The 14,475-nt window shown below is 38.4% G+C and overlaps 1 protein-coding gene across 4 annotated transcripts in view; it reads right to left on the bottom strand.

The window, feature by feature from the left end:
• CENPP (centromere protein P) overlaps positions 1–14,475 on the bottom strand; it is a 224,912-nt gene that overhangs the window by 158,910 nt on the left and 51,527 nt on the right. For all 4 annotated transcript variants that reach the window (XR_009503622.1, XM_059924405.1, XM_059924404.1 and 1 more), the window contains exon 5: positions 3,003–3,099. Coding sequence is in view for 3 of the 4 variants with exons in the window: in XM_059924405.1 (XP_059780388.1) it covers positions 3,003–3,099 (97 nt within the window). In the remaining variant the exon portion in view is untranslated. The remainder of the gene's footprint in view (positions 1–3,002; positions 3,100–14,475) is intronic.

Below are 14,475 nucleotides of genomic sequence, written 5' to 3'. Positions count from 1 at the left end.
TAAAGACTTCCTTCCCATTTCCAGATGTCAGAATAATAATGTATTCCTATGTTCTTTATATTACTAAACTTAAAGGGGAAAAGCACCATAAAATAACTCACAAATTTTAGAGAATTTAAAAGCCAGTGGTTTATATAAAATAGCAATTAGGAAAGAGCACTGGTTTAAAAGTCTGAATTATGGAATTATCTTAAAAAATAGTTTTGAGACTTCTAGATAAGAAGATATGAACCTAGGTACCCAACAACCTTATATACACCCTTAAGTCACAAATAAAATAATGAAGTAAAATAATGCTGATCCCCATTATCTTAAATAGATATTGCTTCATTCTTGACACTGATAATGAAACAGAGGATTAAAATTAAAAATATTTTACCCCTACAAACATTCCTGAAAGAAACTAAACAAGATATGCATAAATGGGAAGACATCTTGTGTTCATGAATGGAAGACTGAATAGTTAATATGTCAGTGCTACCCAAAACAACTTCAAAATGATAGGAACAGAGTAAAGGGACAAAGCAGGTGATTAAATAGTTAATCCCACTAGGGGACTGTAAGTAAAGGAAAAGTATGGGAGACCCCTGTAAGTTAATGATCGCTCAAGAAAGCAGGTTTGCTTAACCACAAAACCAAGCATGCCTGCTTAGCAACAAAACCATGCAACAGAAACATGAGACATGCCCCAAACAATATACAATGGTGGCATGAGACCCACATCCTGCCCAGTGAGCTCAGTAAGTTAATGACCCCTAGGACATGCTCTCTGCACACATAAAAAACAATAATTTATGGAAAAGTGACATTTCAAAGTGAAAGACCCTCATTGTATGGAGACCTGAAATAATATTTCCATAGCGCCATGACAGTCCTGGCTTGACCACGTAGGGACAAGAAAACTCCCCTGTCCAACCTGGAGGACTAGCTGATGATGGAAACTTAACATCTACTCAAGAATGAGGAAGAAGGTGGTCTTTTCCTCCTCCCCACTTTTTTTTTTTTTTTTTTTTTTTTTTCTCCTCCCCACTTTTCCTTTGATTATAAAACTGTAGCCAACTAAGTTCTCAGGGCGCAGCACCCTCTAGCCCATCTGCTTTTAACTTACCTATCACTTTGTCTCTTGCTGAATTCTTTCCACGATGAGACATAAAGGACTGGAGCTCCTTGGAACCCCCCGAAACGCCACCTAGTGGTTTCAAAAGCAATCCCTAACAAACTCCCAACGACATTTTTAAAAGAACTGGGAAAACCCACCAAAATTCATATGGAATCTCAAGGGACTCCAAACACCAAAAAGAAATTTGAAAGGAAGAACAAAATTGGAGGATTCACACTTCCTCATTTCAAAATGTAACTACAAAGCTACAGTAATCAAAAGTGTGATACTGGCATAAGGAGAGCCGTACAGACCAACTGAATAGAATAATGAATCCAGAAACAAACCTTTGCATATATAGTCAAATGATTTTTGACAAAGGTGTCAAGACCACTCAATGAGAAAAGGACAGTCTCTTCAGCAAGTGATGCTAGGAAAACTGGATATCCACATGTATAAGAATGAAGTTGGACTGCTGGCTTACAGAATATATAAAAATTAACTCAAACTGGATTAAACACCTAAACTTAAGAGCTAAACTATAAAACTCTCAGGAAAAAATAAAGACAAAATTCTTTATGATGTTGAATTTGGCAATGATTTCCTGGATATGACACCAAAAGCACAGGCTACAAAAGAAAAGAAAATAAATTGGACTTCATCAAAATTAAAAATTTCTATGCATCAAAGGACACTATTGAGAGAATGAAGGAATGGCAAATTAGTGTTTAATGGAACAGATTTTTACTGGTGATGGTTGCACTACAATGTGATGTTTCTTTCCATTCTAGTAACCTTGTCACCAGCAAAGGACCAGCTCAAAGAAGCACTTTATCCTCTACAGGAAAAACACACCAATTATACTTCTACACTTGCCTTAAAAGCACCTAGAGGAAAATCAGTTTGAAAATGGGACTAGTGCTCACATTTCCCACAACCCATTCTAATGTATAAGTAAATGGCCGTATTAGGTGATTCATTACCATAACTGCCAGCAGACTTCTCAATCATTACTGTATTTTACCAATTCTGAAGAAGAGCTATTTAATTGTTCTGGTGCAAGAGCACCTGCAAGTAAACAACATAATCCTGAGCACTCCGCAAGGGACCACAGTACAGGTACAGTACAGGTACTGACATGTTTCATTCTAAAGAAAATCTTATGCTTGACAGATATTACTAGCTCAACCAAATAAAATGCAAATAATGATGATGATGATAAAAAAAAAAAGAATCCAAAATAAATGAGAATTAGTACCAGTCATAAAAACAATAGTCACTCAGTATTTTGAGGGAACCTGAACCTTGAGATATTATTTATGTTAACTCTTTCAGAACTGGTTTCTGTGTGCATCACTGCTGTCAATAATTTGATACTATCTAACTAAGTAGAACCTGGGGGATTACAATGCAGCCAAATATAGTTCTAGTTATGACAGAAAACAAAGGCAATTAAAAAAAAGTCTCTGAATGTATCTGTATCAGACCTAAGAAGCGTTACTTTACAAGAATCAGACTTCAATATTTAAACTTGAAATATACAATAAATAAGAAGCTCAAAATACAGAGTGTGGCTCAGGAAGTAAAGATTACACTGTGACGTTACAAGGCTGCTATGCCTATGCCCTTTATTAGCATTTGGCATTTTACTTCAAGTGTCCTTGACAGATTAATTTTTCAAAATGTGTACTGTAAAATAAATAAGACTATATTCTTTCAATATAAATCGTTAACTGACTTGTACAGAAGAATTCCTCCTTCATCTATACCAAATAACTAAAAATCTAGAAACCAATAAAAATATTTTCTATTGTTTGAAAACTTTAAGAATGTTATCTTAAACCCCCAAATTAACATCAGCTTCACTTTCCATATACGTTTAAATTGAAAGACTTTAGACTACCTTGAAACGTTTAAATGTGCGCTTACGATATTCACACCATTCCACAAAGAAGTGTAGGCTTCGGAAAAACATAAACAAATCTCTTCTTTCTTCTGCTCTGTAGAAATAAAAGGCTCTATGATTAATAAATATCGTTTATTATCGTTCATTTAAGCCCTCCATCTGGCTTTATCTTATTATTGTTTTTTATAGATCCGACACTAAAGCTAAAAAAGTACTTAATATATTTCTATACACTGAACTCTGCCCTTTTGAGTATGTGCCCCTGTGTGATTTCTCAGGCTAGAATTCCCTTTTCTCCATCTTCAAATGTTTAAATCCTACCCATCTTTCAAGATATCACACAAATGCCACTTTCTCCTTGATGTCTCATTTGATGACCTGTGGTATAATAAAGAATATATCTGGGCTTTGTCACTAGTTCCTAACACAGAGCTTCTAACACTCTTGGAATTCCTGAGTGACAAGAGTGCCTTTTTTAAGCTAATGAGGTGAATCAGGGTGGTCCCTAGGTAGCCTTAGGATGGGGACTGTTCACCAGAAAGACCAACCACATGATTTAAAAGTTGGAACTGTGGGCTCACCAGTTCTCCAGGGAAGAGAGGGGAGCTGGAGGAGTTTAATCACATGGCCAATCATGATGCCTATGTAAGGTAACCCCAATAAAACGTCTGGACAACAAAACTCAGTGGCACTTTCAGGTTGGTGAATGTGTGGATGTGCTAGGAGGCTGATGTGCCCAGATTCCATGAAGAGAGGGCACAGAAGCTCTATGTTTATCTTCCTCCCCCAGCCCCCACGGCACCCCAACCCACCCCTAGACCTTTGTCTATGAATTGTTTCCATTTGGCTGTTTCTGGGTTGTAACTTTTACTGAAGTCTAGCAGTCTTATGGAGGACTTTGCCCTTAACCTGTGGGTCTCTGCTAAATCTGGGTAGTGTCAGAATTGAACTGAATTACAGGACACCCAGTTGGTGTCACAGATTTATTGTGTCTCACCACCTCACCATATGTCCTATTCCAAAATAGCTAGAAATAATTTCATTCCTATGCCTATGAGCTCCCATAGGAATTTAGCTCAATTCTCTTAATACTATACCTATTGTTATATTGACACCTACAAACACTTCTGAGCAACTTATAGGCAAGATGCATGTGTTCATTTAATTATTCATTCGATAAATGATTGTGGGAGTAGAGTTCCCATTCTAGTCACAGTAGAGTAAGCACATTGAACCTGAAGGCTCCCATTAATTACAATTTAGAAACATGGAAATAACACATAAAGCAAATATTGGAAGATTCTGATATGTGGACAGAAGAAGCAAAACAGGTAGAGACTTCAGGAATTAAGCGAGGACCAGATAATGAGTTCCTTGGGGTTCATTTTTACCTCTTGTACATCCCAATCTGGATGCCAGAGCAGACTGAAATTAAAAAAACAAACAAAAAGGCCCAGGGAAAGACTGCTCCTTCTAGCCAGCAGAAGTCATACAAGATGAGGAGTGAAGACACTGCTTTTAGTGATGATTATTTGGACTTGACACCAAAAGCTAAGGCAACAAAGCAAAAATAAACACGGGACTACATCAAACTGAAAAGTCTCTGCACAGTAAAGGAAACCATCAACAAAATGAAAAGGCAACTTGGCGAATGGGACAAAATACTTGCAAACCAAATATCTGATGGGGTTAATATGCAAAATATATAAAGAACTCACATACCCCAATAGCAAAAAACCCAAACAATCAGATAAAACAGGCAGAGGATCTGAATATAAGCATACCTCAGAGATATTGCAGATTCAGTTCCAGACCACCACAATAAAACAAACATCGCAATAAAGCGAATTGCACATATTTTTTTAGTTTCCCGCATATTAAAGTTATGTTACACTATAGCTTTATGTCTAAAAAAAAAAAAGCAACAAGGTACAGGTCTTCCCTGGTGGCGCAGTGGTTAAGAATCCACCTGCCAATGCAGGGGACCCAGGTTTGAGCCCTGGTCCGGGAAGATCCCACATGCCACGGAGCAAATAAGCCTGTGCGCCACAACTACTGAGCCTGTGCTCTAGAGCCCACAAGCCACAACTATGGAGCCCACGTGCCACATCTACTGAAGCCTGTGCACTCCAGAGTCTGTGCTCTGCAACAAGAGAAGCCACCACAATGAGAAGCCCACACACCGCAATGAAGAGTAGCCCCCGCTCGCCGCAACTAGAGAAAGCCCGCGTGCCGCAATGAAGGCCCAACGCAGCCAAAAATAATAAATAAAAATAAATAAATTAATTTAAAAAAAACAAGGCATATATCTTAATTAAAAAATACTTTAGGAGTGGGGGAGAAATAGGTGAAGGGTACGAACTTCCAGTTATAAAATAAATAAGCCACAGAGATGTAATATACAGCATAAGGAATATGGTCAATAATATTGCAATAACTTTGTATGGGAATGGATGGTTACTAGACTTACCATGGTAAACATTTCATAATGTATGAAAATGTCAAAACACTATGTAGTACACCTGAAAATAACATAATATTGTATGTCTACTATATTTCAACTTAAAACTAAGTTTTGGGACTTCCCTGGTGGTGCAGTGGTTAAGAATCTGCCTGCCAATGCAGGGGACATGGGTTCAAGCCCTGGTCCGGGAAGATCCCACATGCCGCGGAGCAACTAAGCCCGTGCGCAACAACTACTGAGCCTGCGCTCTGGAGCCCGCAAGCCACAACTACTGAGTCCACGTGCCACAACTACTGGGGTCTGCGCGCCTAGAGCCTGTGCTCTGCAGCAGGAGAGGCCACCGCAATGAGAAGCCCGCGCACCGCAACGAAGAGTGGCCCCCGCTCACCGCAACTAGAGAGGGCCTGTGCGCAGCAACGAAGACCCAACACAGCCAAAAATAAATAAATAAAATAAAATAAGTTTATTAAATAAAAAAAATAACTAAGTTTCTATAAGATATAAATACACTCGCTATATATTTGGACCCAATCAGTCCATGTCTGATTGAGGACTCCTGAATATTAAACTGATCTAATGTTCACAATAAAGAGGAAAAAGTTCACAAGAAAAAAGATCACTTTACTGCTAAAAACTGCTATCCATCATCTGAGCATTCAGCAAATCTTTTTGCTGGTGGAGGGTCTCTCCTCGGCATTGATGGATGCTGACTGATGAGGGATGTTTACTAAAAGTTGGCATGGCTGTGGCAACCACCACCTTTATTCTTCAAATAAGACGACAATGAAGCTTGATGCATTAAGTGACTCTTCCTTTCATGAACGATTTCTCTGTAACATGCAATGCTGTTTGATAGCATTTCACCCACAGAACTTCTTTCAAAACTAGCATCAATACTCTCAAACCCTGCCACTGCTTTATCAACTAGATTTATGTCACAGTCTAAATCCTTTTTTGTCATTTCAACAATCTTCACAGCATCTTCACTAGGAGTAGGTTCCATCTCAAGAAACCACTTTCTTTTTCTTCATCCATAAGAAGCAACTCCTCATCAACTAAAAGTTTTGTCATGAGATTGTAGCAATTCAGTCACATCTTCAGGCTCCACTTCTAATTCTAGGTCTCTTGCTACTTCCACCACACTTGCAGTTACTTCCTCCACTGAAGTCTTGAACCCCTCAAAATCATCCACGAGGGTTGGAATCAACTTCTTCCAAACTCCTGTTAATGTTGATCTTTTCACCTCTTCCAATGAATCATGAATGTTCTTTCTTTTTTGTTTTTTTTGGTTTTTTTTCTTTTGGCTGCGTCGGGCCTTAATTGCGGCATGCGGGATCTTCGTTGAGGCATGCGGGATCTTTCATTGCGGCACACAGGATTCCCTCTAGCTGTTGCGTGGGGGTTTTCTCTTCTCTAGTTGTGGTGTGCAGGCTCCAGGGCACGTGGGCTCTGTAGTTTGCAGCAGTGGGCTCTCTAGTTGAGGCACGCACAAGCTCAGTAGTTGTGGTGCGCGGGCTTAGCTGCCCCGCAGCATGTGGGAACCTAGTTCCCCAACCAGGGGTCAAACCCAAGTCCTCTGCATTGGAAGGTGGATTCTTTACCACTTGACCACCAGGGAAGTCCCATGAATGTTCTTAATGGCATCCAGAATGGTGAATCCTTTCCAGGTTTTCAACTGACTTTGCCCAGATCCATCAGAAGAATTCACTATCTATGGCAGCTACAGCCTCACAAAATATATTTCTTAAATAATAAGACTTGAAAGTTGAAATTATCCCTTGATCCATGGGCTGCAGAATGGATGTTGTGTTAGCAGACATGAAAACAACATTAATATCATTGTACATCTCCATAAGAGCTCTTGGGTGGCCAAGTGCATTGTCAATGAGCAATAATATTTTGAAAGGAATCTTTTTTCTAAGCAGTAGGCCTCAACAGCGGGCTTAAAATATTTAGTAAACCATGTTGTAAACAGACATGCTGTCATCCAGGCTTTCCATTTATAGAGCACAGGCAGAAGAGATTTAGTATAATTCTTAAGGGCCCTAGGAATTTTGGAATGGTAAATGAACACTGCCTTCAACTTAAGGTTACCAGTGGCATTAGCCCCAAACAAGAGAGTCAGCCTGTCCTTTGAAGCTTTGAAGCCAGGCATCGAATTTTCCTCTCTAGCTATGAAAGTCCTAGATGGTATCTTCTTCCGATACAAGGCTGTTTTGTCTACATTGAAAATCTGTTGTTTAGTGTAGCCACCTTCATGGATTATCTTAGCTATATCTTCTGGATAACTTGCTGCAGTGTCTACATCAGCCCTTGCTGCTTCACCTTGTACTTTTATATTATGGAGATGGCTTCTTTCCTTAAACCTCATGAACCAAACTCTGCTAGCTTCAAACTTTTCTTCTGTAGTTTCCTTACCTCTTTCATCCTTCACAGAATTGTAGAGTTAGGGCCCTGATGTGGATTAGACTTTGGCTTTAAGGGAAAGTTGTGGCTGGTTTGATCTTCTATCCAGACCACTAAAACTTTCTCCATAGGTGCAATAAAGCTGTTTCACTTTCTTATTTGTGTGTTCACTAGAATATTACTCTTAATTTCCTCCAAGATAGACAGATAGATATACACACACATAGAGATAAATATCCCTATCTATCTATCTATCTATCTATCTAATGGAATATTATTCATCCATAAGAAGAAGGAAATCCTGATATTTGTAACAACATGGCTGGACCTTGAGGACATTATGCTAAGTAAAATAAGTCAGAGACAGAAAGATAAATACTGTATGATCTCACTAGTATGTGGAATCTAAAAAACAAACAAACAAAAAACAAACTCAGTTGCGGAGAACACATTGATGGTTGCCAGGGGCAGGGGGTATGAGGTCGGCAAAATGGGTGAGGGTGGTCAAAAGGTACAAACTCCTAGTTATAAAATAAGTAAGTCATGGGGATGTAATATACACCATGGTGACTGTAGTTAATAATACTGTATTGTATATTTGAAAGTTGCTAGAAGAGAAAATGTTAAAAGTTCTCATCAGAAAAAATAAAAAGTAACTGTGTGGTTATACATGTTAACTAGAGTAATTGTAATGATCATTTCACAGTTTATACATATATCTAGTCATTATATTGTACACCTGAAACTAATATAATGTTATATATCAACTATATCTCAACAGAACAAAACCAATGTTCAAAATCATGCAATTTAATTTACTGGACATAATATTAATAAAGTTTCTTTTGTGGTTTATTACTTAAGAGCAAAAGTTTTCAAAAATTAGGCAATAAAATGTTTGATGCAGTTAAAAAAAAGAAAAAAAAAAAAAAAGATGAGAAAAGGGAAACCATGCAGTACAGAACCCTAATGCCAAAGAGGAGCCGTGTCCCTAATCCTCCCAATTAGGCAACTAGTACTGCTGGTAATAAGCAAAAGCATAAGCATATGGATCAAGGGAAGAGAATTGAGAGTCCAGAAATACAAGCATAGATCTATGGTCAACTGATTTTCAACAAGAGTGCCAAAACCATTCAATGGGGATAAGAATAGTCTCTTCAAAAACTGGTACTGTGACAACCAGATATCCAAATGCTAAAGAGTGATGTGGCACCCTTACTTTGCACCATATGTTCTAAACTCTAAATGGATCAACGACCTAAATATAAAAGCTAAAACTATAAATTCTCAGAAGAAAACACAGAGGCAAATATCGACCTTAGATTTGGCTGTGGTTTCTCAAATGACAATAAAATCATGAACATCAAAATAAAATATAGATAATGTAGACATCATAAAAATTAAAACTTCTGTGCATCAAACGACATTATCAAGAGTGGAAAGACAAGCTACACAGTGGTATTTGCAAAATATATATCTGAAAAGGGTCTAGAACCCAAAATATAGAGAAAACTCTTAAAACTCAACATAAAAATCGTAAAAATGCTGTAACAAGCTATCATGAACATGGTTTAGAGAAATACAAAAATAGAAAATATCAACAAAGAAATAAAGGATAATAAGAAGATTCAAATAATTTAGAACTGCAAAATACAATAACTTAAATACAAATCTCATCACAGTGGGCTTCCCTGGTGGCGCAGTGGTTAAGAATCCACCTGCCAAAGCAGGGGACACAGGTTCGAGCACTGGTCTGGGAAGATCTCACATGCTGTGGAGCAGCTAAGCCTGTGCGCCACAGCTACTGAGCCTGCACGCTAGAGGCCGCGAGCCACAACTACTAAGCCCACGTGCCACAACTACTGAAGCCTGCGCGCCTAGAGACCGTGCTCTGCAACAAGAGAAGCCACTGCAATGAGAAGCCCGTGCACTGCAACGAAGTGTAGCCCCCCTTACCGCAACTAGAGAAAGTCCACGTGCAGCAACGAAGACCCAATGCAGCCAAAAAAAAAAAAAAAAAACCTCATCAGAAGTGTTCCATAGCAGAATGGAGATGGCAGGGGAAAGAAACTTAAAGATAGACCAATAGGAATTATTCAATACCAACAGAGAGAGAAAAGATTGGGGGGAAAAAAGGTAAGAGATCCTCAAAGAGTTGTGAAATAATAACAAAAGGTTTAACCTTCATGTCATCAGTCTCAGAAGGAGAGGGGAAAGGGCCTGGGACTGAAAAAATATTTGAAGAAATAAGGACTGAGTACTTCCCAAACTTGACTAAAAAAATATACCTACAGATTCCCAAAGATGTCTAAGCCCAGAGAAATGATGATCACATTTCTAAAAATTAAAGACAAAGAAAGTCCTTGAAAGCAGGCACAGAGAAATGAGGCATTATAAATAAGGGAACAATGGTTTGAATAACTGTCTATTTCTCATCAAAAACCATGGAGGCCAGAAGCAAGTGGCACAACATTTTTTAAGTGTTGAAAGAACAGAACTGTCAAACTAGAATTCTATATCCAGAAAGAATCTACCTCAAGAATGAGAGTAAAGACATTCTCACATGAAGAAAATTAAGAAAACTTGCTGCCAGAGCCATCATTCACTTAGTTTCCTTTAACTCTTTGAGCATATTTAAAACCGTTTCTTTGTCTAATAAATCCAAAGTCTGGGCTTCCTCAGGGACAGTTTCTATTGATTGATTACTTTTTTCCCTGTGCATGGGCCTTACTTTCTTGTTTTGTTTTTCGTTCTGCCTGTTTTGTAATTTTTGTTGAAAACTGAACATTTTAAACACTATAGTGTGGCGATTCCTGGAATCAGATTCTCCCTCTCCCCAGGGTTTGCTGTTGTGCTTCTTGTTCCTTTTGTTGGTTTAGTGACTTTTCTGAGCCAATCTGTATAGTCTATTTTTTGTTGTGCATGACTACGTAAGTCTGCTCCATTAGCTAATATCTTGACAGAGATTTACTTAAACACCTTGAACCCATGTCTCCAAGTCTTTGCCAAGGGGCTTTCTCTTGGGCATAACTTCAATACTCAGCAAGGCAAATGACAATACTACCTTAGCTTTCACTTCCTGCTTTTGCACAGCCTCACGGTCAGCCAGTAGTGAGAACTTAGGCCATCTCAGGTCTTTCCTGAGCATGCACACAACCCAACACATGGGCAGGACCTTCTAGAGTCCCAGGGATAGGTCAGAGATTTTTGAAGTCCCTAGCCATTGCATTCTACAGCTTTTCTTTTTAAGCTTTTTCGTTAACCTATTAATTGCCCCAGCTGTTATCCACCGCCTCAGGCACCCATGAAGTTTAAAAATTGCCTCCAGGGAACTCCCTGGCAGTCCAGTGGTTAGGACTCAGTGCTTTCACTGCTGGGGCCCAGGTAAATATCAACAAATTCTCCCAGAGAAAAGCCTTTCACACTAGATTAGTTCTGAGTCAGGTCAAATAAACACAGCCTTGAAACTGAGATCTTCCAGGGAATAAAGAAACAGGTCAAACAATGACAATTTACTGGGAATGTGGCTTTGAAGGAGTTTGAACCTATTCTGCTCCCTCTGGTGGCTGCCAGGCTTGCTGGTTATCACCAGGATTACAGGCTTTTTGTTGTCAAGGCTAACACAGAGCTGGTAAAGGAGAGCTAGGTATAGGGCATTTAAAAAACACAAAGCTCACTCTTGTTATCAAGATTCTGCCGTTTTTCCTGAATAAATGCTCCCTGGATTGCTACAACCCTTTGGTTCATTTCTAGGATTCCAAAAAATTTGATTCTGACAGTTTTGGCCAGTTTTTTTGTTGCTTTTACAGAGGACAGAATCTTCAAAGGTACTTACTTACTCTGCTAGTTTCACTGACATCTATGCCTTGAATTTTAAAAGGACTCAGCCAGGGCTCTGTATTAATCATGTCTTTTATTTTCTGTATTCTGATGCTTTGACATCTGGGGCCTTGCTGACCCTGAAGAAACTGTGCCTCCCAAGATTAGCCCATTCCTAGAGATAGTAAACAACTTGCTCCTGAATGCTTTTCTAACGTGATACGACCAGTCCAGAACCCATATCTCAACCACCTCCTTTATATTTGCTATTCCTCTATCCACTTGCTCAGGGCTAGGTACCAGAGGCATCTAGTGACAGCCCCTATGACCCACAGCCTCCTGAAATTATTCAAACTAGCCAACCTAAGCCTGCTCACCCTGACTCACCTTTTCCTTACCTCAGAAACCACAGTAAAGGCTCTTGACCAGTTTCCCGTTCTCCGTCTCCTGACCTACTCTAGTGCTTCTCCCTGTGGTCCCCAGCGGCATGATGTACCCTTCCCTCTTAGGAACCAACTAAGTAACAAACTATCTTTTCAATGGTAATCGTCTTCCTGATCTGTTGGCCTTACCATACTCAAATAATTTTTTAAAAAACCTATTAAAATAGGTTCCCATGCATTTATTACTAACTTTTAAACATTAGCCATGTAGTATATATGAGCATAGATGTTTATTTCACATGTAAGCTGTTGGTTCCTGTAGAGAGCAAAAAGACTACCCCAGAACACATAAACAGTAGTGGTGAGGTTTATTCTCTCCATACTTGGTCACTCAGCCAAATTGTCCTGTAACCATGAGTTAATAAACTCATTGGAACTGCTTCTCAGAGGGACCTCACCAACGAGTCTTTGTGGAAGCTATAGTGATATTTCTGTGAAGGTAACTAATTTGGTGCAGCTCTTAATCACTGAGTAAATGGCCCTCTGAAGCTGCTTTGAAGCTAATCTTGGTGAACTCATCAGAACTTGGGATAGTAAGTAACTTGTGGAAGTCAATAAGGGGATTAATTGAATTGTGATTCTTGGAAAATGACCTAAATTGCCTCAGACATATGAAAAACGAGCATGTCTGCATAATAATCATTCAGCTTACCTGTACAATGACTAATCTGAGGAGTAGTTTTGTCCTAAATCCCTTCCAGTTACAGCTTTTTACGCTTTTCTGTGCTTTTTTTTTTTTTTCTTCAAAAATAACAGAAATAGTGAAGAAAGCATCTGGCACATAGAATTCATTCTCAAAGAATCCTTGTAACTCGATCAGTTGAGTATATTGTAAATAGTGGTGGACATGTATTCTTACTGAAGGAGTTTAGGAATCTATGCCACAAGTAATATCACACAATAGGGAATCTGTAAGATGAAGTAATTCCATGTAGAGTGGGTGGCCCAGAGAAACAGTGCTTTGTAGATCCAGTTTCGCTGAGAAGCATTCCCCAAATATTGGCAATCACTCCATGTTGTAAAGGGGAGACCTAGCTCATGGATATTCTTCAAATAGCTCTATTATTCCAATTTCAATAAGTTCCAGTATTTCTCAGAAATATTTTTATTCTTTGATTTGTTATTCTTCATATAAACTTTTGGAATGGGGCAGAAGCTTGCAAATACTTTTATCCAGTTACTTCATTTTGCAGATAGAACTCCACAGAGTTTAAATATCTTTCCTAATTCAGTGGTTAGTCATTAGTTTAAAGGAGAAAACCCAACGAAATGTGTTATATGAAGGTACACTGTCCTTGTTATCACATATTTGTGATTTATACTAAGGATAAGATATGCATACTAAGTGATTATAATGCAAGGCAAAATAGGATTCATTTTTAGAGAGTACCTAGAGTTGGTAACCAGCTGGGTACAATTAGGCAAGTTTAGCTCCCTGACTTACTTATAGTCACCCTCTCAGTGAGGCCTTCTCTGACCATGCTATTTAAAAATGGACACCTCTCCCTCATCCTGTACATTCTCTATTTCCCATCTCACTTTATTTTCTCCCATACCATTTATCTCTATCTAATATATTATTCATTTTATATATCAGTTTATTTATTGCCTTTTCCTCTTCCTAGAAAATAAGTTTATGAGGGCAGAGATGTTTTGTTTTGTTAACTGCTACATATTAAGCACATACAATGTTTGCCACGTAATAGGTATGCACTTACATTCCCATAGCATTTATCCCATCATCATTTAGCACATGTTATTGGTTTTGCTCATTTACTAGTTTGTCAGCTTCATGAAGTCAGAAACTATGTATCTTTTGTTCAGTTATATTCTTAGAGACTAATACAGTACAAAGTACATAATATGCTTTCAACATGCATATATTTATTTATTTTTAAGTTTTCATACTGGGGCAGGAGAGGTATATTTTAAGCCTGGAAAGTCTTTTTATCCCTGAATATAAGGAAGTGCTCAAAAATATGAAAAGAAGAGTAAAGAATTATAAACCTTTAAAAAAAAGAATGAATGATATCATAACTATAGCAAATAGATACGTACACATATACACACATATTGATACACAGGGGTGAAGGGAGATATATTTCTTAAGCACAAGGACTAATGCTTATTGAGAAATGTAAAGGGAAGTGCTGGAGTTGAAAAATCATCATTTTGCAACCACCACAGTAAAAAGTAGATCAGATATGAATCACCAGGGGTGCTAAATATAGGCAGAAATTTTAATGAAGAGTAGTATCTGCATGATCATAAAGTATCTCCCCATAGACTGTCTATTAGTTGTAAGGGAGGAAAAAAAGCAGTGATGATACAGTGGAGA

Source organism: Balaenoptera ricei, chromosome 6, assembly GCF_028023285.1.
Source record: "Balaenoptera ricei isolate mBalRic1 chromosome 6, mBalRic1.hap2, whole genome shotgun sequence".
Classification (NCBI taxonomy): Eukaryota; Metazoa; Chordata; class Mammalia; order Artiodactyla; family Balaenopteridae; genus Balaenoptera; species Balaenoptera ricei.
Note: the sequence above shows the minus strand (reverse complement) of the source record. Positions and strands in the feature narration are given on the sequence as shown.